At 37.4% G+C, this 24,578-nt stretch overlaps 2 protein-coding genes across 16 annotated transcripts in view; both read left to right on the forward strand.

Annotated features, from left to right (window-relative positions):
* LOC5566416 (vanin-like protein 2) overlaps window positions 1-13,279 on the forward strand; it is a 53,182-nt gene extending 39,903 nt beyond the window's left edge. For all 15 annotated transcript variants that reach the window (XM_021854538.1, XM_021854539.1, XM_021854532.1 and 12 more), the window contains exons 4-7: window positions 10,269-10,445; window positions 10,965-11,596; window positions 12,107-12,646; window positions 12,702-13,279. In XM_021854538.1, the coding sequence (XP_021710230.1) occupies window positions 10,269-10,445; window positions 10,965-11,596; window positions 12,107-12,646; window positions 12,702-12,975 (1,623 nt within the window). In that variant the 3' untranslated portion in view covers window positions 12,976-13,279. The remainder of the gene's footprint in view (window positions 1-10,268; window positions 10,446-10,964; window positions 11,597-12,106; window positions 12,647-12,701) is intronic.
* A 139-nt stretch (window positions 13,280-13,418) lies between these two features.
* Window positions 13,419-23,126, forward strand: LOC5567352 (vanin-like protein 1). The gene is made up of 4 exons (XM_001657318.2): window positions 13,419-13,678; window positions 21,509-22,161; window positions 22,225-22,758; window positions 22,830-23,126. The coding sequence occupies exons 1-4, from the start codon at window positions 13,478-13,480 to the stop codon at window positions 23,080-23,082; spliced, it is 1,641 nt and encodes a 546-aa protein (XP_001657368.2). The 5' UTR covers window positions 13,419-13,477; the 3' UTR covers window positions 23,083-23,126.
* The last annotated feature ends 1,452 nt before the right edge of the window (window positions 23,127-24,578 follow it).

Here is a 24,578-nt window from a genome sequence, read left to right on the forward strand (position 1 = left end):
TTTGTGCGTAGTTTGCTTCTGTAGACGAAAGGGTTCTTGATGCATACGAAATCGCTTTTTCTTCTTGCATCAGGGCACACCCAATTGCTTTTGATGATGCATCTGTTTGAATTTGTTAACATCGTAGAAACTTAGTAGTATGTCCGAGCAATTAATTTCTTCATGTTGTCAAAATTATCTTGGTGATTTTGATTCCATTCAAACTGATCAGCTGTCACTAATCGTCGCAGTGGTTTCAAACTTTCAGATTGGTTTGGTATGAATTTTGAAAGATAGTTAATCATTCCTAGAAAGCGTAGCACGTCGTACTTATTATCTGGTTTTGCTTCTCTCGTATTGGTTTCACTTTGTCTGGATCGGGCATTATTCCTTGATTGCTGAAAATATGACCGAAAAATTTCACAGAGTCTTGACACAAACGCAGTTTGTCTCGATTAAGCTTCAAATTTTCTTTTCGTACACGAACTAGCAGATTTCTTCTTCCATAGCTGGCTGAATATCAAAGGGCATACGAAGAAAGCGATAATTGCCAAATGGTGGTAGAAACGTGGTTAATTTGCTACTTCTCTCGACTAGTTCCAAGTTCCAAAACGGAAGATGCCCCTTGTATTCACCTCCTACATTTTCGAACACCAGCGTTGACTGTTGAACATCTTGAATAACTGTGAGTTCACATCGACCTTCTGATATTATTACACCTCCACCATAAACTCTGAGCTTTGTCGTTGTAGTTTTCAGTTTTTTTTTTTTTCATTTTTTTCTGTTATTCGTGTTGCTATGGCACTGGCACCATGTTTTAATGTAGGAAATAAGGCGACTGTTCTCTACAGGTAGTAACGGATAACAGTTTTTGCAATTTCTCTTCGTAAAAGGCTGTTTTTCATCACGCCAATCTGTCATGAAACGGCCTACTTTCCTGCACTGAAGTATGCAGTGCGGGAATAGTCGTTACACAACTGAAACCAGTGCTGTAATGATTCATTACGCAACGCTTTCTCATTACGCAACTGTTTTGAGTTGCGTAATGAATCATTACACAACAATTTTTCATAAATTTTAAAATAATAGTGAATGCATTCCGCTATAATTTCTGATAGGGTTTCGTTCTACTTCGTCGTAAGAGCTACTATTTGTCGTATCAAACTTAAAATGTTCCAATACGGCGGATATTTCAACTTACCTGCAACATAGATTCATTTTCCAAATGTAATTTTGTAAAAGCTTTTATGATTCGTCCACCTGTACACCAAAAATGCAATGAAACTACTGTATTTCGATAAATAACTTCAGTTCAATTATCCACTTTACACTTTTTCACCGAAATCGCATGGACGAACACGATTTGAGAGAAATGCTTAGCAATCGAAATCAGTCACACCACTTTCCAACACAAGTTTCTTCCCGCCCCCCTGTGTGACTTACATTGCCGGGCACTTATTTTCACTATGGAAAACCTTCGTACTTCTTCACTGAAGGATTTCATTCCAATCACACGCCGTAAAACTTCAATAAATCCCCAAATTTTACAAAATTTCCTCAACCGCCGCGAATAATTGAGAATGTAAACAAAGTTCAATCCGTCGTACTGAGAAAAAAAAGTTTGTTCGCATCAATGTGTGCGCGACGCTCGACGTAAAAAATACGATTCCTTTGATTGTGTTGTTTTCGCTGTACTGTGAGCAAATGCCAGAATTGTACGGTCAAAAGTAATTGGGTCCTAAAGCCCTGTCCCAATTTTAGTGCTGAACGCTTAAGTTTAGGCCAAAAACACATGTTTACTCAATTTTCTAATGTTTTCCGTTGGTTTAAGCCCAAAAAACATTTTTTTAGATTTTGTCACATCCTTTGGCTTAAACTCAAATTTTGGGTGTATTTTGTTTTCCGTGTCCCTTCCGAAATGTCAGATAGGAACAACCCCCGTGGTAAAACTAAAACCCCTGTGGTGTTTTTGTCGACTAAGCGAACGTCAAACATGATCTTAAGTGTCAAGGTTCATTTAAGGACCCAATTTTTAAATTAAAGTTTAAACATGATATAGCCGTTATTTGAGCAAGAAATATTGCTAAAGTAGTTGCAGTAAGATGCTCTTTCGCGTTATTGAATAAAAACAAGATTTCATTAAAAATTTTAGGACCCAATTGTGTTCATATGTTTGGGCTGAATTTTGATGAGAAACAATTAATTTTAAAGGAAATTAGTATATTCCATCATGCTGAAGGAATGGAGGGAGATGCGCGTAGATCTATATTTTCTAGTAAAACATTTTATTATAGCGTTGATATATTGTGTTTTAGCCACTCAATACATCAAAGTGAGCCGTAAGTTGTGAGACGAATCTGGAAACTGATTGCGACGGAGTTGAAAACAATACGACCGATTGAGAATACGGTAAAATGCATTTTCTTTGCATTATTTCCAAAAAGAGATCAAGATTTATCAAAATGTTATTGTACAATGCTAAAGCCGTTTTGAGAAAGAATTGTTTGGCATCGGTTTGTATCAGCATCATTCACTGCAATACTGGGAAGATTGCAGTTCTCACTGATCAATGCTTAATATGATGGATACTAGCACATCACCCTACCCCCAAGTGGTCTTTTACAAAATTGCTAGAAATGTACCGTAATCCGGGGGCAAATTGATCACTGTTTTACAACTTTTTGTTGTGTTATCCTTCGGAATTCAAATAAATTCCGACAAAATCAGTACTCCATTGATCCTTATCAGTTTATGTAATCGACTTTTCATGAAATAATATTAAACATATTATAAAAATAGTTTTAAAATCAAAAAATGAAAATGACACACTGGGATGAAATTTATCACTATACAACAAAGCAGGTTTATTAATAAAAAAAATCCCTATCTACTAAATTAGGGTCTCCTGAATCTGAAAATAATGTCAAAAATCTTACAACTCGAGTTGATATGTAGGCACAGCACCAGTGGATTGTTCAGCACCGAAATTTCCAACTGTATTGCTTTCACCTTCAAAAACTGTTAATATTTCTATGCAGAACTGACCCCAATAAATAATAAATAGTTCAAAATCATCATTAGACATCTATTAACTAGAAAACATTGAATGTCTGTGATCCCACGATACCTAGGGAGGAAATATTTTTTTAGAACCGACCTGATCAATTTGCCCCCGGATTACGGTACGTAACTCGTTGCAGAACTCAATTTACAGCACTCGTCGTATTAGGCTTATTTACGACTCGTGCTGTAAAAGTCATCATTTTGCCACTTTTTCCGTAAACTACTATTATTCAACTCGTGAGACTACTACGATTAATACTACAACAGCTTCGTCACATATATACCGTTTTGTTTACCCATGTTTTATCCTTAGAGTAGAGTAGGGCTAAAACTCGACCTTTTCCTTTACAGTACCGGGTGTCAACATCGAAGTTTCAAAATTCTAAAGTATCGCCATCACTAGATCGATTTTGATGAAAATTTTAGGGAAAAATCACAAATGAGTTATACTTTTGATTCATGCATCATCATTTTGAATTCGGATGTTTCAGATTTAGCTAAGGATAGTTGTTATAGCTTTTGATGGTTGCAGTGAAACTGGCAGCACAGTCATATAGAATTAAAGAGAATATTGGTCCGAATAAGTAGTTAAAGTTCAGTATTATTAGTCGTTCTGTGGAAAGTGTAACCTTCAAAAATGCAATGAATAGTTCAATGAAATGTAAGGTTTTGATACTTAAGTTAAATTTATATTATTTCAAATAAACGTTGATGTTACAGTATTGAAAATGTTTTAACGAAGCTACCTTGAATCTTTTATTTCGAAGGCAACATTTTCAACAGGTGTTTCGAAATGTAAATTATGGAAGCAATGCAAAAAACCTGATCAAAAACTTTCAAAAGTCAGTGGAGCATTAACCGTGGTCATATCGGGAACATGGTCACCGGATATCGGTTCCGGAAAAAAACTTGCAATTATCATGAACTAATAATACCTTTCGACGGCTCAAAACTCCCGATTTTTCACCCAATACTAATTAAATATCATGTAATGAATTTCAAAGGGGTTCTAATCATTTTCGGACATCCGGGGGCTATCGGAGCCTATAGCGCTTCAAATGGGCTCTTCTGCCGTTGTCATAGAACAATTCAGATTTCATGATTTTTAGCTCAGAAGAGAATTGATATCATCTCATATCCTTCCTCTTTACGTCCTAATCAGATCAGACCATGTTTTTCAGCTTAACTTTTGCACGATACACCATACTGAAGGGTGAACCCAAACTTTTGCACGATGACTTGATTGACTGTTTCATTGATTTTGAATACTTTTCAGATTTTTCCGCAAAAAATTCATGAGTGCTCTTCAAAGAATATAAGATTACGATTCTAATGACACCTTGTTTTAAAATTTTGGTCAATCCAATGCTGAGGAAATTAGCTATGTTTTTTCAGTGTGTTTTTTAAAACTGTCACAACTTTAAATAAAAATTTAGTAAACAAAGTTCAAAGAATGTTTTTGTAAAAATACATACAAAGTAAGAATAACTCTTTGCCTTTCGAATGCGGCTTAGAGAGTTTCAATTGGACGTATAATCACAGAGATATGGACAGAACACTTTTGTATGTTTTTTAGGGGGTGAACCCAAACTTATGCACGGGAGTGTATGTAATAACAAATACACCACAACGCTCGCATAATCTGGGATAACGCCCTAAAAGCCATTGGTAACCAGGTGTGTAGCTCGTTCAGTGCGCATCGTACCTTCGTGCTGTGCGTACACGAATTCTCTCTGCTCTTGGAAGTTTTCTTAAAAACTACCTAAAGCAATAAAACAGTACTTTTCAGTGCTACACAAACAGTACTTTTCAGCGCTAAAATTAAAAACGGTACTTTTCAGTGCTACTTAAACAGTACTTTTCAGTACTATTTTTTCTACTATTGATCCCTTTACGATCCTTGTTTGGACCCGTGCCTTCGATTTTTCGTTGGACCCGTTGGCGAAAGCTAGCGGTGGTAATCCTTCTTGGACACCGTCTAGGGAAAAAACCTCTCGAAGGTCACGTCTTTCTCGTTTATTAACTAAACATGGTATCAACAACTAACAAAAGGAAGGTGAATCTCTGAATTCACTACTTCCTTCCAAAAAAGTGGGTTTTAAAACTGTCACTACACGTGGCAAAAATGGAAGAAAGGACGCTTCTCCGGAATGCGAAGTTTCTTCCAAGGGTGAAATGAATAATTGTATCGAAATGAGCAATCAGTTCGATGCTCTAGACAAATTTTCCGAACACCAAATCGAAGCAGCCTCTAGTCCAGGCTCTTTGATTCAAGTGAGGAAGCAAAGAGTGCCGCCTATCGTGGTCAGTTGTTCCGAATTTGGGGGATTTAGGCAGGAGATCTTGAACTCCATTAGGGGAATCAAGGTTTCCTTCCAAATCGCAAAGAAAGGAGACTGTCGCGTTTTGCCGGAAACTCTTAAAGATCGCGAACTTCTTCTCAGATATCTTGAAGAGAAGAAGCACAAATTTTTTACTTATGACGACAAAACTGAACGTTTGTTCAAAGTCGTCTTGAAAGGTCTCTCAAGTGACTATAAGTCACCTGAAGAGATCAAAAATGGAATAAATGATTTACTTGGATTTTCCCCAGTCCAAGTAATCATTATGAAAAAGAGAACCCAATCTGGCATTGTTCGGAAAGGGCTTTCTTAAGTTTATTATTTAGTTCACTTTAACAAAAAAGATCTAAATAATATTGAAGCTTTAGAAAAAGCTAAACTTATGTTTGATGTCCGTGTGACGTGGGAACATTTCCAGAAACCTGGAGGAAATTACCAGAACCCCACTCAGTGCCGTCGGTGCCAAAAGTGGGGTCATGGTACAAAAAATTGTCGCATGGATGCTAAATGCATGATTTGCGGAGGTTCTTCTCACGCTAAGGACGACTGTCCTGTGAAAGAAGATACCAGAAAGTTTCAATGCGCCAATTGCAAGGGCCCTCACAAAGCTAACTTTTGGGAATGCATTTCACGCAAAAGAGTCGTTGAGGCTCGTGCCAGGCAGATGAAGGATAATATCCGTTACGATAACGGTCGTTTCCGGAATTTGCCTGGTAGAGTATCGAACAATGCTCATTTTTCAGTTAACGATCGCTTGATTAGGAATCATACCCACCAGGAAGATCATAATCATGCTCATTCACAAACAAATTTTAATCCGTCGGGTAGCCGTTCGAATCTTTCAATTTCGAATGTATCTACCCACGGCAAATCCTTTGCCGATATCGTAGCAGGAAATTCGAACTCCTCCCCTGTTCGATCCATGGGTACCCATTCTACTTGTTTCAAATCAAATGGAAAAAACCCTACCGCCACAGGTAATTCCGCTTCTTCGTCTACCGGAAATTCCAATGGGAAATCACATGACATGTCTGCCTCTGATTTTAATTTTCTAACTGAACAATTGAATCTAATGATTGATGCAGTGTTCAAAGCCACCACTATGACTGAAGCAGTCCAAGTAGGTGTAAAAATTTACAAATCAAATTGTTATTGGATTACGTTATTCTAATGGATCCAAATAATAATTTAAATATTTTAAATTGGAATGCTCGTTCTCTGAATGGTAAAGAGGACGAGCTGTTTAATTTACTTACAGCTAATAACGTGCATATACCCGAGATGAACTAGCCCAGGGCTAAAAATCTCGTTAATAAAGTCAAATCAATCAATCAACGTGCATATAGCAGTTATTACCGAAACTTATTTAAAACCTGGATCCAAACTAAAAAAAAAGATCCTAACTTTTTTGTTTATCGTAATGATCGACTTGATGGGGCATGTGGGGGAGTTGCAATCATCATTCATAGGCGTATAAAACATCAACTGTTTTCGTCATTTGAAACTAAAGTTTTTGAAACTTTAGGTGTTTCTGTTGAAACACAGTTTGGTAAATATACTTTCATAGCTGCCTATTTGCCTTTTCAATGCTCTGGACAGCAAGTTAATTGGCTCCAAACTGACTTGCAAAAATTGACTCGCAATAAGTCAAAATTTTATTGTCATTGGTGACTTTAATGCCAAACATCGGTCATGGAATAATTCTCAAAGTAATTCCAACGGCAGAATTTTATTTGATAAGTGCTCTTCAGGATATTTCTCAATTCAATACCCTGATAGCCCTACATGTTTTTCCTCTTCTAGAAATCCATCTACGATTGACTTGGTCTTAACCGACTCTAGTCATCTTTGTAGCCAATTAGTTACTCATGCTGATTTTGATTCTGATCATTTCCCTGTTACATTTCAAATATCGCATGAAGCGATTCTCAATCCTACCAGCTCCACTTTCAATTATTTACGAGCCAACTGGAATATATATGAAACGTATGTTGACTCTAATCTTGATGTTAACATTTCTTTAGAAACTAAAATTGATATTGACAATGCTCTTGAAACTTTAACAAATTCCATTGTTGAAGCCAGAAGCATTGCAATTCCAAAATGTGAAGTAAAATTTGAATCCGTGATTATAGACGATGATCTTAAACTCTTGATCCGTCTTAAAAACGTGAGGAGAAGGCAATTTCAACGCACTCGTGATCCTGCTATGAAAATTATACGGCAGGATTTGCAGAAAGAAATCAAGAAACGTTTTGCAGATTTAAGAAACAAAAATTTTGAAAATAAAATTTCTCAATTGGACCCCGGCTCTAAGTCCTTTTGGAAATTATCTAAAATCTTGAAAAAACCTCAGAAGCCAATACCGGCATTGAAAGAGGAAAACAAATTATTACTAACTAATTGCGAAAAAGCTCAAAAACTTGCTATGCAGTTTGAAAGTGCGCACAATTTTAATTTAGGACTTACTAGTCCAATTGAAAATGAAGTTACTCAGGATTTCTCAATCAAGAGAACGTTTTCGAAAATGCCTGGGAGACTGATTTGGAAGAAGTGAGAACTATTATTAAAAAATTCAAAAATATGAAAACTCCTGGCGATGATGTAATTTTCTACATCCTCATCAAGAAACTTCCAGAAAGTAGCTTATCATTTTTAGTTGATTTATTTAACAAATGTTTTCAATTAGCATATTTTCCTGACAAATGGAAAAATGCTAAGGTTGTTCCAATTTTAAAACCAGACAAAAATCCTGCAGAAGCTTCTAGCTATCGTCCAATCAGTTTGCTTTCCTCCATCAGTAAACTTTTTGAAAAGGTTATTTTGAACAGAATGATGGCCCACATCAACGAAAATTCAATTTTTGCCAATGAACAGTTCGGATTCCGCCATGGACATTCGACCACTCATCAACTTTTACGTGTAACAAATTTGATCCGTTCCAACAAATCTGAAGGCTACTCTACTGGTCTTGCTCTTCTAGACATAGAAAAAGCATTCGGCAGTGTTTGGCATGAAGGTTTGATTGTAAAATTGAAAAACTTTAATTTTCCAACATACATTGTTAGAATAATTCAAAGTTATCTGTCAAATCGTACACTTCAGGTTAATTATCAGAACTCCAGATCTGAAAGACTTCCTGTAAGAGCTGGTGTTCCCCAAGGCAGCATTTTGGGACCAATATTATACAATATTTTTACATCTGACTTACCTGAGTTACCTCAGGGATGTCAAAAATCTTTGTTTGCGGATGACACAGGCCTCTCCGCCAAAGGACGAAGCCTGCGTGTCATCTGTAGTCGATTACAAAAAAGTTTGGATATTTTTTCTTCATACTTGCAAAAATGGAAGATTTCTCCTAATGCTTCCAAAACTCAACTAATAATATTCCCACATAAACCAAAAGCTCTTTATTTGAAACCTTCAAGTAGACATGTTGTCACAATGAGAGGGGTTCCAATAAATTGGTCAGATGAAGTTAAGTATCTAGGGCTCATGCTAGATAAGAATTTAACTTTCAAAAATCACATTGAGGGCATTCAAGCCAAATGTAACAAATATGTAAAATGTCTCTATCCCCTTATTAATAGAAAATCAAAACTTTGTCTTAAGAACAAGCTTTTGATATTCAAACAAATTTTCAGACCAGCCATGTTGTATGCTGTACCAATATGGACTAGCTGTTGTAATACCAGGAAGAAAGCTCTGCAGAGAATTCAAAATAAAATTTTGAAAATGATTCTGAGACTTCCTCCCTGGTATAGTACCAATGAGTTACATAGGATATCCAATGTTGAAACATTGGAACAAATGTCAAATAAAATAATCAATAATTTCAGGCAAAAATCGTTACAATCTTCTATTGCCACGATTAATGCGTTATATGTTTAGGTAAAGTTAGGTTAAGTATATTTAAAACTTTTTTTTTTTCTCTTATAAGCAGGTGAAATCAACTCACCTGTAAAAAATGTGAACTGCTACGGCAAATGAAATGTTATATGTTGTTAACAAAATGTTTATAAAATCTTAGATTTGTTTTACCAAATTAGGATGATAGTGTTGTCTAATAACACAGAACACCTAGATATAAGAAATAATGAATGTAATGTTTGTTTCTTCACCATAGCGCTGTTAAAAAAAAAACGTGTAACTCCATTAAAATGCTCAGAAACAACGAGCTACACAAATGGTTACCAATAGCTTTTAGGGCGAGATCATAAGTTATGCGAGAACGTATCTTTTTGAAATGCCTAGAAACGCCCTCACCAATTACATTTTATTTTTTATTTTTTTCATGTGATGCAAATTCGAGCGGATATTACAATTTTCACGCCTAAAAAAAGCTATAACTTTTCTAAATCGTAATCGATTTTTACAATATTTGAAGTGAAGGTCTCTTAGTTGATACTTTTTGATTTTACAGTTTTAGAATGTTCTGGTAACTTTTGTAAATCGTGAAAATAAACAACTTTGCACACGTTATCGAAGACACTCTCAATATCCAAGAAGATACCCAAGCAGGATTGCTTTCTCGATATCGTATACAACTATATCGTAAATGTAAAAGAGTCACTATGGACTTTCCAGATTGGTAAGCATGTTGATTCATATGGAGAGGCATGTTTGCCAAATTGGGGAAAATTTGGATCGGAGCCGTTTTATTTTGAAAAACTCTGTTGAATAATGAGTTTCCAACAGCTAATTGAAGATTTGGAAATCCTGAAAAACAGACGTTAGGATGCAAAGGTTAATCATCTTAGATCCTTCATTATGTTCTCGTTTTTGTTACATTTACTACTTCTTACTTATTATACGAAGCAGCAGTCAAATTTGTAATCATAATCCAACAGGAATTATTTACCAACTCAATGCTTTGCTTCGCAGTTGCATCATCGACGCCATAGTAGATCTGTCGAAACCGAAGAATCCGAAGACGGCCAGGAAAGCTACGTCGTGGGAGTGGTGGAATTTCGTCCGGAACCTTCCGATGTCGACGTGCGCAGCAGAACGGAGCGACACCTGGAAGCGTACGCAGACCTGATCCGCTCCGACGAAGCCAAAGTGAGTAATGAGTTGATAATTGGTAATACTTAACCAGTAGGATACGGGTTTTCAAATTATTCGAAATTTCGTTAGAAGATACTTTATGCCCAGGGAAGTCGAGAAAATTTCCTCTACGAAAAGATCCTCGACTGGTGGGATTCGAACCCACGATCCTCAGCATGGTCTTGCTGAATAACTGCGCGTTTACGGCTATCTGGGCCCTTGTGGGCTTCGTAACCGTGCGATTAGTGTCACCAGGCATTTAGCCGCATCGTGCTAAGGAGTGTGGGTTCGATTCCCGCCTCACAACGGAAAACTATTCATCAGGAATGTTTTTCGACTGTGCCACTGGGCGTTGCATGCTAGTCCGTTGTCTAGTTTGGTGCTTCCTTCAAAGGGCGAAATGCCCACTGGAAGCATTAACGTGTCCGTGTCTTAAATTGCCTTTGCAGTAACTAATGATACAGTAGCTCTTCTAACTTCCTTCAGTCGCATTTCTTTTTGTCTGATATTCCATGGCAAATTCTTCTTTTCCAGGTTACCGACATAATTATTTTCCCGGAACTCACTCTCAACACCTTTTCGGACTCAGTCTACGTTCCAGACCCAAGCACAAACGTGATCCCCTGCGAGGAAAACTCCTCTCGGAATGTGCTTCCTTTCCTATCATGTCTGGCCGCCGAAGTCGGCAAATACCTCGTAATAAACCTTTCGGAGATTTTCGACTGCAAATCGTGTGCCCCTCACGGGTACGTTTGGTACAACACCAATGTCGTTTTCGACCGAAACGGAGCTGTGATAGCGCGGTACCGCAAGTTCAACCTGCTCGGTGAACACGGTACCGAACGGACGTACGTGCCGGAGATTGTAACATTCGAGACTGACTTTGGAGTGACGTTCGGGTTGTTCACCCGATCGGATGTGCTGTTTGCGAGACCGGCCCTGGAGCTGGTCAAACGGGATGTGAAGGACTTGATCATGCCCTCAATGTGGCAAGCAGAGCTTCCGTACCTTACGTCCACACAGGTCTACGAAAGCTGGGCCTACTCGAATAATGTCAACCTGATTGTGGCGGGTAGTAACAACGAGGCTACGGGCAGTACCGGAACAGGGGTGTTCAATGGAAGAAGCGGAGCGATCTTGTCATTAGTTACTGGTGAACCAACTAGGTGAGTTGATAGAAATACACCAGAACGTAAATTCCATTTCACATTCTCAAATATCACTGTTGTGTATAAGTATAAACCTTGTTCCTAATCCTCCGAAAGATCACTGGTTACGCTTTTAGACCTGAAAGCCTATATTCAAAGAAGTTCTTGTATAACCTTGAACTGATATTATACACAGCACTTGACGAAATATATCTTCATGTGCATATATGAGTATAGATGTTGTTCATAAACCTTTGAGAGATCACTAGTTAAGTTTGTAGATCTGAAGACCTGTACTTGTAGGAGGTTTTAGACTACCTTTAATAATCGTTGACCTCAAATATTGGACCTGCCTAGCTATATGAGCCTGCATGGATATTATCCTAGTTTGCAAGATTCTCAAAGATCACTCGATACGCTTGTAGATCTGATGATTTGTACTCAAAGTTACGCTTGGGTAACGCAAATAGAGGTTAGGGTGTATTGAACGTAAAAATCTAACAAATTAATTTTCGAAACATTTTCCAGGCAACTGTTCCCAGTACGCGTGCACAAAAATCCTGGAATCCGCACAGCAAATCACATTCCACTGGAGGATTCCGACACGGAAGCCGGTCGATTACATGGGAAGTTCCTCGAAGAAATCAATATTGAACGTGACTTCCTGGAGCAGTTCACCACCCTGCAGATCAATCCGGAACGCTATCACGACCATATCGGTCAAATTATCTGCAATGGATTCTTCTGTTGCGAATTTAGTGTTACTTTAACCATCGTCCCCGATCAGGACGTGACCCATTACTATCGGTTTGCGGTGTTCGACGGATATCGGTCTCTTTCCAAGCACAGTGACACCTACATATCCACATGTGGAATCATCGCCTGCCGAAATCAGTCTCTATCCAGCTGTGGTCTGCCCATGAACGAAAACTCAAACTACCTCGCATTCAACGAAATCGTCATTACGGGCAAGTTCCAGGCGAACGGAACGCTGGCGATGGCGAACTCCCTGGACGACATGTTACACCCGTTGAGCGTCGATCAGTACACGTTCTACTCATCCGTCAAGTGAGTTTCTCGAACGATTACAGTATTTCAAAAATTAACTACTTCGTTCTTGCAGTTACTCGATGAACCAACAGGACGTTCAACTCACCCTGCCCAGTGGAAGCGTAGCCAATCTGCAGACGTTCGCGATCTACGCCATAAATTACGAAAACTTTGAGTACTTCAACCCGATTGAGGCCCCTCCGGAGCCTACCACGGAGAGTTCTTCGATCGAGTACGGCGCCGTTGAAGACGATACTGGAGGATCAACTAGGGCTACGACTCCGGGTGCTCTGCTTCTGCTGATACTGATGCTGCTGGTCAGCTCGGTACGAGAACTGAGGTTGTAAAGAGGATCAATGGTCAGAGACGATCTGATAGCTGTAAATAGTGTAAATTTTTCTCGTAGAATAATTGAAAAGTGTATGCCAAATTGTTAGGAATAAGTTTAAACAATGCAAGGAAAGGCGAAGTTACCAGCTGTTCGATCTTTTTCCTTCCAAACCGACCGCGTCAGAAGCAGATCGCCAACTGTCAAGATTGGAGAGATCGAGATGTTCGAATTCCAAGTTCCGTGGTATTAGATAGGTATTTAAAACGTTCCAAAAATGATCAACTCGAAAGCAATAAAAGTCATAGGTTTTACTTTATCGACACCCGGATTTTGGATTTATCACAGCCATGATGAATTAGACAGTGATTAGCGATTACCCAGTGAATCAGAGCACTTTATCGCCTTGAATTAAAGATAAGGCCGAACTATTAAGAGATAAAAGGAAGGGACAAGCTGTCAATTCAGATTCGCCATATCTGTCAGTTGTTCAGTGGTTGTTCCAACAGCAGGGTGCCACAATGTTTAAACAGTTTGTGGAGATTTTTCTGTTACTGCAGCTTTTTACCGGCTGTAGTTTTCAACAGTCCCTGCCTACAGACGCAAGTTACGTTGTTGGAGTTGTTGAGTTCAGGCCCGAGCTACTCAACATGGACATAGCCGGGAGAACTGCCAAACATCTGAAGAAGTACAAGAAACTGTTGCGCTCCAAAGATGCGAAGGTGAGTACAAGATCAATTTTTTTTGGTGTTGATGTCCGAACTAATGTTAGCGCCACGATACGTTCTGAGGTCGATTACATCCGAGATGTTCCTTCCATGAACCACAAATTGGTTGATTTACGATATTGGCTTTCGTAATGCTTTTCAGGTTTTATAGCCATTAATCCTTGCATTAGGAAATCCTCGTTTAAATCCATGCGATTGAATCTATCTTGCGACAGGGATCTGTTGTAATTGTTACATTTGGTCTAAGAGGACTTCTCCACAGGTGCACGACGATAGACATAAATACGTTAGGCATACGGACGATAGGCATACATACAATAGGCATAATATACGTTAAGCATAATAGACGATTGACATAATAGAAGTTAGTCATAATGAGCAATTGGCAAAAAGTTCGAAATGAACTCTCAATTTTTATGAGAAAATACAAAAATATGCATGGAGATGTTCTACATTACAAAACTACCGTTTGAACGTTTCATGATACAATGACTTTTTGAGAGACGTGAATCAATGAAAAAGGGTCATATTATACATAGAAGATGCAATCAATCATGCTGATGATTTTCAAAGTATGATAATGAACATTTCCATCCCTTCTTTAAATCAAAGAATGTCCTTCAATTGTAATGCTGTCGATAAATGACTGACGATATAATCACCTTTCCAAACAATTTTGGCATTCTAGCCTAATAAATGTTCTAAATCATTTTCCTTTCCTTAAATTAGGCTGTTCTTTATAGTTTTTGTTCTATATAATTGTTGCCAGTTATGCTGTTGGAATTTAAATAGCGAATATTGCAACAAGGGTTCACCAAATGCTTGTAGCTAACCAATAATCAATAAATGGTAGAAGACGAAAACTAATCATCAATGATTGACAAAAAGTTCTCAGAACAAAGAACTGATGATTAGGCTTGGAAATGTAACATGAAAACAGGGCAGGATGTCAACTAGAAAATTGCTATCGAAGATGGTTGTCAACCCTGTTCTGTTTTACTTGATATATGCATTCTACATTACTTGCATTTTAATCAATAATGTTTTCATAGGAAATTTACCCATTTTTATTGCTAAGGTTGTTTTCCGAAGATTACATGCAAGAGGAGTCTGAAAATTTGAGTTTTAAGGTTTCGAAACTCAATAATTTTTAACCGACAAAAATCACTGCATAATTTAAAGGTCTACTGTTGTAATCAAACCACTTTAACAAACAACACTTGGATTCTACAGTTTGATAATAGTTGACTAGTTTCTAAAACGGAGGAGGCCTTAGTCAATCATACCACATGTGATGGTTAAAAAATGTCGCGCAATGTTTTTGGGGTTTATAAGCCCCCTCCGTCTGTCACGCATTTTCCAATTCGTAAAACATGCAATGTAACATTTTCATAGAAAACCCTTACCCCTTCCCAGATTACGAGTGTAATGTTTAAATGTTTCCATAAGCAGAATATATTTGGTTCAATTTTATTTCCAAATTGTATGTTATACCAAACGTCTTTATGCCTAATGGGATATACTCCTTCTGAACATCTGCGTTATGCAGTCTGTGATTCTTACATGAACCATTTCTAAAAAAATCTAATATTCGTCCAAAAATTCACTAAGATCCTAGCGTTACTGTAGATACTCCTTAGAAATTCTTACAGGAACTCCGAGTATTGCTTCTAGCAATTTGTTAAAAGTTCTCAGAATTTCCGAAATGTTTCATTGTGTTTTTCCAGGAAAGATGCAAGGATTCCTTAGATAAGATTAATTTGAAATCGTTCTGTTTTTTCCACGTTTATTCTCACGAATTGCTTCAGGATTTACTTCAAGCATTACTCCAGAAATTGTTGAAGCAAATCAAGCAGAAAAGTTTTTTTTAACATTCCGAACAAGAAGTTTTTTTCTAAATTCAAAGTTGTGGGGTTTGTATGTTTAATCCCTTTCCCCTCACTGCATAGTGGTTCAAAACCCAAAAAAACACGATCATCTGCCTTTTCAGTATCAAAGAGTGAAAATATTGCCATACTACATTCGGCAAAGTTACTGCATATGTTACGCAGCAACTTTTGGCATTCACAATTTTTTGATTAATTCACTCATAAGTGATATAAAATTTTTATTTTCTCTGTTTGTCGTTAAAAGCAATTGGTGTCTTCGACAAAGTTGTTGGAATTGTTTAATGAATAAAAGTTGTCGAAGACACTTTAACTCTATCTATTAAAATAAAGGATTTATAGCGATTTTAATATTAAAACCACTTCAAAAGTACAAATACTCACTTAACTTTTTTCGCAAAGATCTTAATGGCTTACAATGTTCTAAGACTATGTATGTATTTTCAAAATACAAAACTATGCTGAACATACCAAGACAATAGCTTATTTTTTTCTATGAGCTATAAAAATAACATGCATTAGAAAGATCAACATCTCTACTATGTTTTCCAAGTAGACTCATCCGTGTCTTCGCGTGTCTTTGCAACTTTTCTGTCAGTTGAAAAATTGAATATTTTTACTTACAAGTATTGATTATGCGTATCTGAGCACTGTTTATAACTACGCATAATTGAGATAACTATCATTGAAAGCTATAAGTTTGAAAAAAATCTTTGATAAATATTACTATTATAGCTGACTATGCATATTCCTTAAACTACCATGGTATTTCAGAACAATTTACTACGTTAATAGTGGACTGGTGCATATGACAAAAATAAATTGCATCAATCTGATTTAGGCTACAGACATTGTAAATTCAAGCGTATTTCTGATCTGATGAAAATTTCCGGTGTGAGCGCTCAAGTGATCTCCCTCAAATGATATTTCTTACCGCACAATTTTTTTACGTGTATATGTGTATTAATTATTCTTATCTTAAGTGTGCTAAATAGAAACATCCAAATTTGTTTTCCTCAGTTCCCTCCTCACCTGAATAATCAAGTTTCTGCATGTACGCTTTATTTGATACTAATAGCTGAGAAAGCTTCAATGTCACTTTTCATAAGCTCGTCACCACTAGATCCGACGACTCTAGAATGTGGGGCCCAGATAGCCGTAGCGGTAAACGCGCAGCTATTCAGTATGACCATGCTGAGGGTCGTGGGTCGAATCCCGCTGGTCGAGGATCTTTTCGTAAAGGAAATTTTCTCGATTCCCAGGGCATAGAGTATCTTCGTACCTGCCACACGATATACATATGCAAAAATTGTCAATCGGCAAAGAGAGCTCTCAGTTAATAACAATGGAAGTGCTCATAAGAACACTAATCTGAGAAGCAGGCTTTGTCCCAGTTGGGACGTAACGCCAGAAAGAAGAAGAAGCATGCGATTAAGAAGATAAACTCTTGCATTTCCCACTATTTGTATGTTTTTTTTTATTATTTTTTTTCATATAATAGGGTTTTAGAACTGATATGCCAATTATTTCGAACGTTGAAATTGAAGGAAGTATGGATTAAACGGGATATGTGTCTTGCAAAATTAGTAAGCATTGTAGTAGCATTCGTTAGAGAAGTTTATGTGGATGCTTTTACTATTCCAGCCTTTTAAATATTGACCGTCTGATTGATGTCTTATATGAGCATTAAAGGACAGTTCAGTGGCCTTGAAATATGTCATTTTGATATATCAAAAACCTGATCAAAGGATATTAATTATGTCGTTTTAAAGCTTGCTACGGTTTTAATTGTAACATTTTTAAAAAGTATGAGGGCCAATAATCGGACTTGTTAATTGAAAAAGCATGTTAGTGGAAGTACTCCAAAGAAACTAAACGGTGGAGATGGTTCCACATCGTAACAAAATACTAATAGATAGGTAATGCGATTCTACCCCATTACCCCGAATCCCATTACTCCGAATGCTATTGACCCGAACGCCATTACCCCGAATTCCGAAACCCCGAATGACCCATCACCCCGAATGATATCACCCCGAATTCCAATATCGTGGAGAAATGTCATCAATATCATCATGTCAAGATAATTGTAAATTCGGTGAAATAGCATTCGGGGTGATGGAATTCGGGGTAATGGTACACTCGGAGTAATGGAATTCTGGGTTACGTCGTTCGGGGAAATGGCTTTCGGGGTAATGGGGTAGAATCAGGTAATGCGTATACCATCACTCAAAACAATCCAAACGTCATTCTTACGTGAAAACATACGTGGATTTTTCCATCACACTTTTTCCGTAGCACTTACGTGGATCATAGGTACCACTGAATGAACGCATGAACAAATGAACAGACCTCATCAGTTCCATCAAAGTTTCACGTGGCTGCTACATGAATTCTCACGTAGCTTCTACGAAGTGCTTCAGTGGATCCTAGATGATATTTTATTGATTATTATCGGTATAGTTACATGAAACCCAATTCTGCTTTGCATTTGCTTCTCCATTTGAATAGTATTTCAGTTTAAAAAAAGCTAAACAAACTAAAGGAATTAAAGTACATGTCGGACTCGATTATCCGGAGTATCTATTTTTTTCACTCCGGTTAATCGAATCACTTAGAGAAAAATAAAATTTGCGATGTGAGAACTTAAATATTATTTCTTTTTTATTGTTTTATTTGTAAGAACATTTGGGGTCTCGAGAATAAAAAAAAATGTTCAGCATACACAAAAAAACCTTTTTCACCACCCCCTTTTCCTAATCTACTGTCCAAACTTCGAAACCATTTATGTTGTATATCACAATAATAAATTATCTCAAATTTATGCATAAAAACTGAAAAACAAGAATATCAAAATACATACTCCGGATAATCGAATCCCGGATAATCGAGTCACCGGATAATCGAGTATCCGGATAATGAAGTCCGATCTGTATTTATTGTATTATCAATCGATATTGTTAATCACTGTCCAACATCCTCTGACCGACACGGTGGTAACTACATAAGAACAGAAACACATTTGTTTGGATTTGCTGTTCTTGTTTCGTAAGCTATAAAAGACATAAAATAAGCTTTGTAATATTGATACTCTCCGGTATCTAACACATATTTACCTTGAAATCAATCATAAAGTTGTTTTGAAGCCCAGCAACTCCTAGAAAACAAGCGACCACCATCTTCAAATTTGAACAGATAATGAATGCGATGTCAAAATGAATTTAGGTGCTTACGTGATTTTCACGTAAGCCACAGTAACAATCACCGGGACTCCATTTGGTGTTTATATATGCTCTAGTAATTATTACATTAGTCAGGTGAAGGTGAGGCAAATTATCAAAGTTACCCCAAAACAGAAATCTTTCGGCAATCTATCAACTGCAATCGATAGCTAACATGCTATTACTTGTTTTAAAAATAAAAATTAAAAAACCTCTTAAACAGCGTGCATAGATATTCAAGTTATCTTCGAAAAAACTATGAAAGTTACCCCGTTTTACGATATTTACGAAAGTATTTGTTAACGTTAACGTTTTATTTGTTAACGATTACATAAATCACCGCTGCCCTAGCAAGACAAATCTAGCTTTGACTTTTTTAGTAATCAATATTTCTTGTGGAAAATCTTACCGCGTTTGGTGTTCCCGCATTTGAAATTTGCATTTCGAACGCGCACAGCAATACAAAAAATGAACACGTTAGCACTGCCTTTTTTCAGTCGATGATGAAGATTGTTTTCAAATTGTTCTAAATAGTCAGTGAAATGCGATCAAAACAATCATTACTTGGAACGAAAAAGCAATGCTAACTTGTTCAATTCACTCGTTTTCGGTACATGTGTCATGCATGATTTAACTATCATCAGGTTGCGATGCGGTGTTCCATCGTTGGGCATTTATTGTAATTTATTGTCTTAAGCCTGATTCGCTGCTGACAAGTAATTTCTTGGCCTATCTTAATGCATGGGAAATTCCTGCAAGGAATCGATCAAGCAAGCGTTTTTTTCTGATCGCAGTACGCAGTTGAAAAGAGATGTCAGTTCAAACGGGAATCGGTGTAGAAAATTTCTGGAAGGAATCAGCGAGAAATTTCTTTAGCGATTCCTGTTCAGCAGCAAATCAGGCTTTAAGCAACATGTAAGCTATTGATGGTCAATGAATTCATAAATTTATTATGTCTGATTCCCGTTAACTAGGGCTTGAACTAAATAATGTCAATGTGTGTTTTATATATCATATATATTGAGAAAACTGTAATTTATGGGTACTTTGAAAAAGCTTTCAAATAGTGGTAATAGCAAGTGGTTTTGATTTTCCACATGCTAGTTATGGTTTTTTAAACCTTGAAATAAGCCCAAAAACACATTTTTTACTTGAAGCATACAAATCTTTATCAAATGAGCTGAAAATTTGACCAGACATTGTTCTTGACATGAAACTTCCAAATACTGCTTGACCGGTAGATTTCCAGTCATTTTTTTAATATGAACAGGGGCCCAGATAGCCGTAGCGGTAAACGCGCAGCTATTCAGCATGACCAAGCTGAGGGTCGTGGGTTCGAATCCCACCGGTCGAGGATCTTTTCGGGTTGGAAATTTTCTCGACTACCGATGGCATAGAGTATCTTCGTACCTGCCACACGATATACACATGCAAAAATGGTCATTGGCATAGTAAGCTCTCAGTTAATAACTGTGGAAGTGCTCATAAGAACACTAAGCTGAGAAGCAGGCTCTGTCCTAGTGAGGACGTAACGCCAGAAAGAAGAAGAAGAAGGTCTACTATATAGGCACAGAGTGAGAGGGATTGATTCTCCAACTTGCGATTCTTGCGGAAGAATCGACTCTGTTGAGCATAGGATCAAAACTTGTTCGGGTTCTGAAAAATATGGAGCTGGTTAAATGGTGTGAAGAAATCATAATTTAAAATAAATGTAGAAGACGCGATAGATTTAGTGCAGTTTGGTATAAAACTTAAAATTTGTAAATTCAAAGCAGCTCTGTAGTTAGTCATAGAAACATAAACCTATTGTATTAAAAATCATTCTACTGGTTGTATAGCAGATTCAAAACAGCAAATAAGTGTTAAACGCTGGAATTACAAACAACTGTTCTATTTCAATTCAAACAATACATGTATCTATTGTAAATATTTGTAAATAATCATAAACAATGGTCTCGTATCTTGAAAATAAAAACTCACTGAGCAGAATCTAATTTAACAAAAAAATGATAAAAGTATTGCACCTTATAATTTCACTCCGATTGTTCATCTTTCACGTACAGATACGTGTATTTCGACTACCACTTGCAGTGTCTTCTTCAGTGTCAGTTACTCTCATCCATGCCAAAGAAACTAAAAAATCATATAAAAGTTGGAGTTAAGCAGCTTACTTTTTTAGTAATCAACCGAGCCTAAGTTTATTTTAGTTGTTTAAATAGAATTACCATAAAGTAGGGAAAAAGCTCGACTCAAACGTGTTCTGAATTTTCTAGTTGCTGATAAATGCATGAATATTTTTGTTTCGAGAATCATGTGCTGTTAGTATCTGTTATATTCTCTTATTCAGGGATATAGTTTCATTGGAACTCAAAGTCTACTAGAATTAAACTTTTGAGTTCACTGCTTATGTAAAATCCAAGCTTTCAATTGCTTAGGAGGTTACTCCTCAAGATAGTGTCGTTAAAGGTCTCAAACATTATCATAATCAAACATGATCTAACCTATTTCATCACATTTTTTCAGTATTTTCTAAAATCATTCAGTTTTTTTTTTTTCAGAAAATGCGATAAGAATTTCTCCAAAACTTGTTTTTAAAAAAATCCGTTACTAATGAAACCTCGCTGCATCTTTTTCGGCAGTTGATAATACCGTCAATCTTTTTCACATTCCATTAACATAAAATTAAAAACTTCAAGTTCTTCTTTATCCCACCATAGCTCACTGACATCGTAGTGTTTCCCGAACTGACCCTCAACACCCTTATGGATCCCGTCCCCGTACCGGATCCATCAGACTCCATCATTCCATGCGTACCGAACAGCTCCGAACTTATCTCGCAACTATCCTGCCTGGCCATCGATACCGGCAAGTACATCGTTATCAATCTGTCCGAATCATTCGAATGCGACTCGCTTCCTGTGCACGACCCACGACCCTGTGACCCAAGCGTCCCTCATCGTTACAACACCAACGTTGTGTTCGATCGGAACGGTACCGTCATTGCGAGGTATCGCAAGACCCACCTCTTCCGGGAACCAGGCACAAGTGTGACCTATCAACCGGAGGTCGTCACATTTGATACCGACTTCGGAGTTCGGTTCGGAGTAGTGACCTGCTTCGATCTGCTGTTTGCCGAACCTACGCTAGAATTGGTCAAGTTGGGCGTCCGGGATTTTGTGTTCCCAGCGATGTGGGTATCTGAACCGCCCTTCCTGACTGCTGTGCAGATCTTCGAAAGCTGGGCCTACGGAAACGACGTCAACTTGATTGCCGCTGGGACCAACTACGATCCTTCGGGAAGCACCGGAACCGGAGTTTTCAACGGACGCAACGGGGCCGTATTCTCTTTCATAACTGGAGAATCAACGAGGTAAACTTCTGCTGGATTTGCATAGATATGTTCTTTATGTGAATAACCTCTCAAATTCCTCAGAAAAATCTTCCCAGTTCGTGTTCCGAAACTTCCGAGCTCCCCTTCAACACCACTTGACAACGATTCCGAAACAGTATCAGGTCGATTCGAAGGGAGCTCCCTGGATCAAGTCAACATGGGGAAAGACTTCCCCGAGCGGTTCACAACGGTCCTGATCAAACCGGAGCAGGCGCTCAAAATGTTCAACCGAACGGTTTGCAACGGTGACTTCTGCTGCCAGTTCCACATCGAATTTGAAACCATCTACGGGCGATTCGTCTCTCATCTCTATCGGTTAGCGGCTTTCGATGGCGTTCGCACGTTTCAGGGCTACGCCGATGCACATGTAAGCTTTTGTGCCGTTATCACGTGCCTCGACGAATCATTGGCCAGTTGCGGACTTCCGAACCACAATAGCTCTGGCTATTTGAAGTTTAACAGGTTATCCATCAGCGGTGATTTCATAGCCAACGGAACACTGGCCATGCCCAACAGCTTAGATAACAAATTTCATTCATTGGATGCTAAACATTATCAGTTCTATTCAACTGTCGAGTAAGTGATCAATGACTAGACGTACCCCCAACGACGATTCATAAGCTAATCAACATTCATTATTTTGGTAGCTATCCCAATGACCGACAGCGTGCCGTGCTAACATTATCCAGAACGATGGCGAATTTGCAGACGTTTGGCATCTATGCATTCAACCATAGGGATTTCGATTACTTCATCCCGGATGCGTCCCCACCTCAAGAAGACAGCACTACGACGAGACCTCCAAGTGAGGATGATGATGGATCTGCAACAGCGGTCAAGGCGTCCGCGTGGATTTTAGGTTTAGCAGCCCTGGGTATCGTCAGGTCTACGATTCTTTAAAAGAAAAAAAGTACACATTGATCCACCATAAATGTTGTACGTTAGCTCGGTCTAAAATCCATGAAATCAAGAAAGAAAAACCTTAAGATGAAGACATATTTAAAGAGACGTAATACTTTTCTCACTCGCTTTCGATGACCTTTTCAACGGTTCATTGGAAAATAGGGTATGTCGTCAATGAATTACCTTCTTTGCTCATATTCACAGTTGTTTTATTCTTTGTTGGTATCATTCCAAACATTACATTCATTTCTTATATTTGTGTGTTCTGCGTTACAAAACACTATCATCCTAATTTGGTGAAACTGAATTAGACATTTATATACATTTTGTTAACAACATATTACATTTTATTTGCCGTAGCATTTCAGAATGTTTACAGGTGTGTTGATTTCACCTGCTTATAAGTGAAAAAAGGCTTTCAATCAACTTAACCTAACTTATATAGATATATAACGCATTTATCGTGGCAATAGAAGATTGCAACGATTTGGGTCTAATATAATTCATAATTTTATTCGTCATTTGATCCAATGTTTCAACATTGGACATTCTATGAAACTCACAAGTACTATACCAGGGGGGAAGCTTCAGAATATTTTTCAAAATCTTATTTTGAATCCTCTGCAGAGCTTTCTTCCTGGTATTAAAACAGCGATTTTCTGTTAATAAGTGGATACAGACATTTTATACACTTGGTAATTTTGGCTTCAATGTCCTCAATGCGATTTTTAAAAGTTAAATTTTTATCTAGCATAAGCCCTAGATATCGTAATCCGGGGGCAAATTGATCACTTTTTCACAACTTTTTGTCATGTTTTTCTTTGGAATTCAAAAATTGTCAAATTTGTTTCTTTAAAATCAGTACTTCATCAATCACTACCAGTTTATGTAATCGATTTTATATTAAATAAAATTTAACATTTCATAAAATTAGTTTTAATATCAAAAATTGAAAATGACACATTGGGGCGAAATTGATCACTATATAATAAAGCATAATTAAGAATGTAAAATTTCCCTATCTACTAAATTTGGGTCTCCTGAATTTGAAAATGATGTCAAAATTCTTACAACTCGTGTATATCATCATTTTATTGCAAAATTAAACTTTGTAAATCTGCATAATACGCCTAAATGTACGCAATTTTCCTTGAAATAAGTACGTTATTCAACAATAAACAGTTTTATGAGCAAAAAACTATTCTTGTAATGCCGTACGATTTCAAAAATAAGTTTAGCAATTCACACTGAAGCTTACACAACATTTTAAACTGTCAAACTTTACATGCAGGCTTAGCACCAGCGGATTGTTCCATACCGATATATTCAACAGTATTGCTAACACCCTCAAAAACTATGAATATTTCTATGCAAATCTGACCTTGATAAAAATGAATTAGTTTGAAATCATCATTAGACATCTATAAACTATAAAACATGGAATGTATGTGATGGCAACGAAGTATTAAGCATCCTTGAAAGAAAATGCTATT

The sequence above is a fragment of the Aedes aegypti genome, chromosome 3 (assembly GCF_002204515.2).
Source record: "Aedes aegypti strain LVP_AGWG chromosome 3, AaegL5.0 Primary Assembly, whole genome shotgun sequence".
In the NCBI taxonomy this organism is placed as follows: Eukaryota; Metazoa; Arthropoda; class Insecta; order Diptera; family Culicidae; genus Aedes; species Aedes aegypti.

Excerpts from the sequence above, each read along its gene's own strand:
- LOC5567352 (XM_001657318.2), top strand. The coding sequence starts at position 13,478 with ATGTTTAAACAGTTTGTGGAGATTTTTCTGTTACTGCAGCTTTTTACC. Across the intron at positions 13,679-21,508 it reads TGCGCTCCAAAGATGCGAAG|CTCACTGACATCGTAGTGTT; the intron begins GTGAGTACAAGA and ends ATCCCACCATAG. Across the intron at positions 22,162-22,224 it reads ATAACTGGAGAATCAACGAG|AAAAATCTTCCCAGTTCGTG; the intron begins GTAAACTTCTGC and ends CAAATTCCTCAG.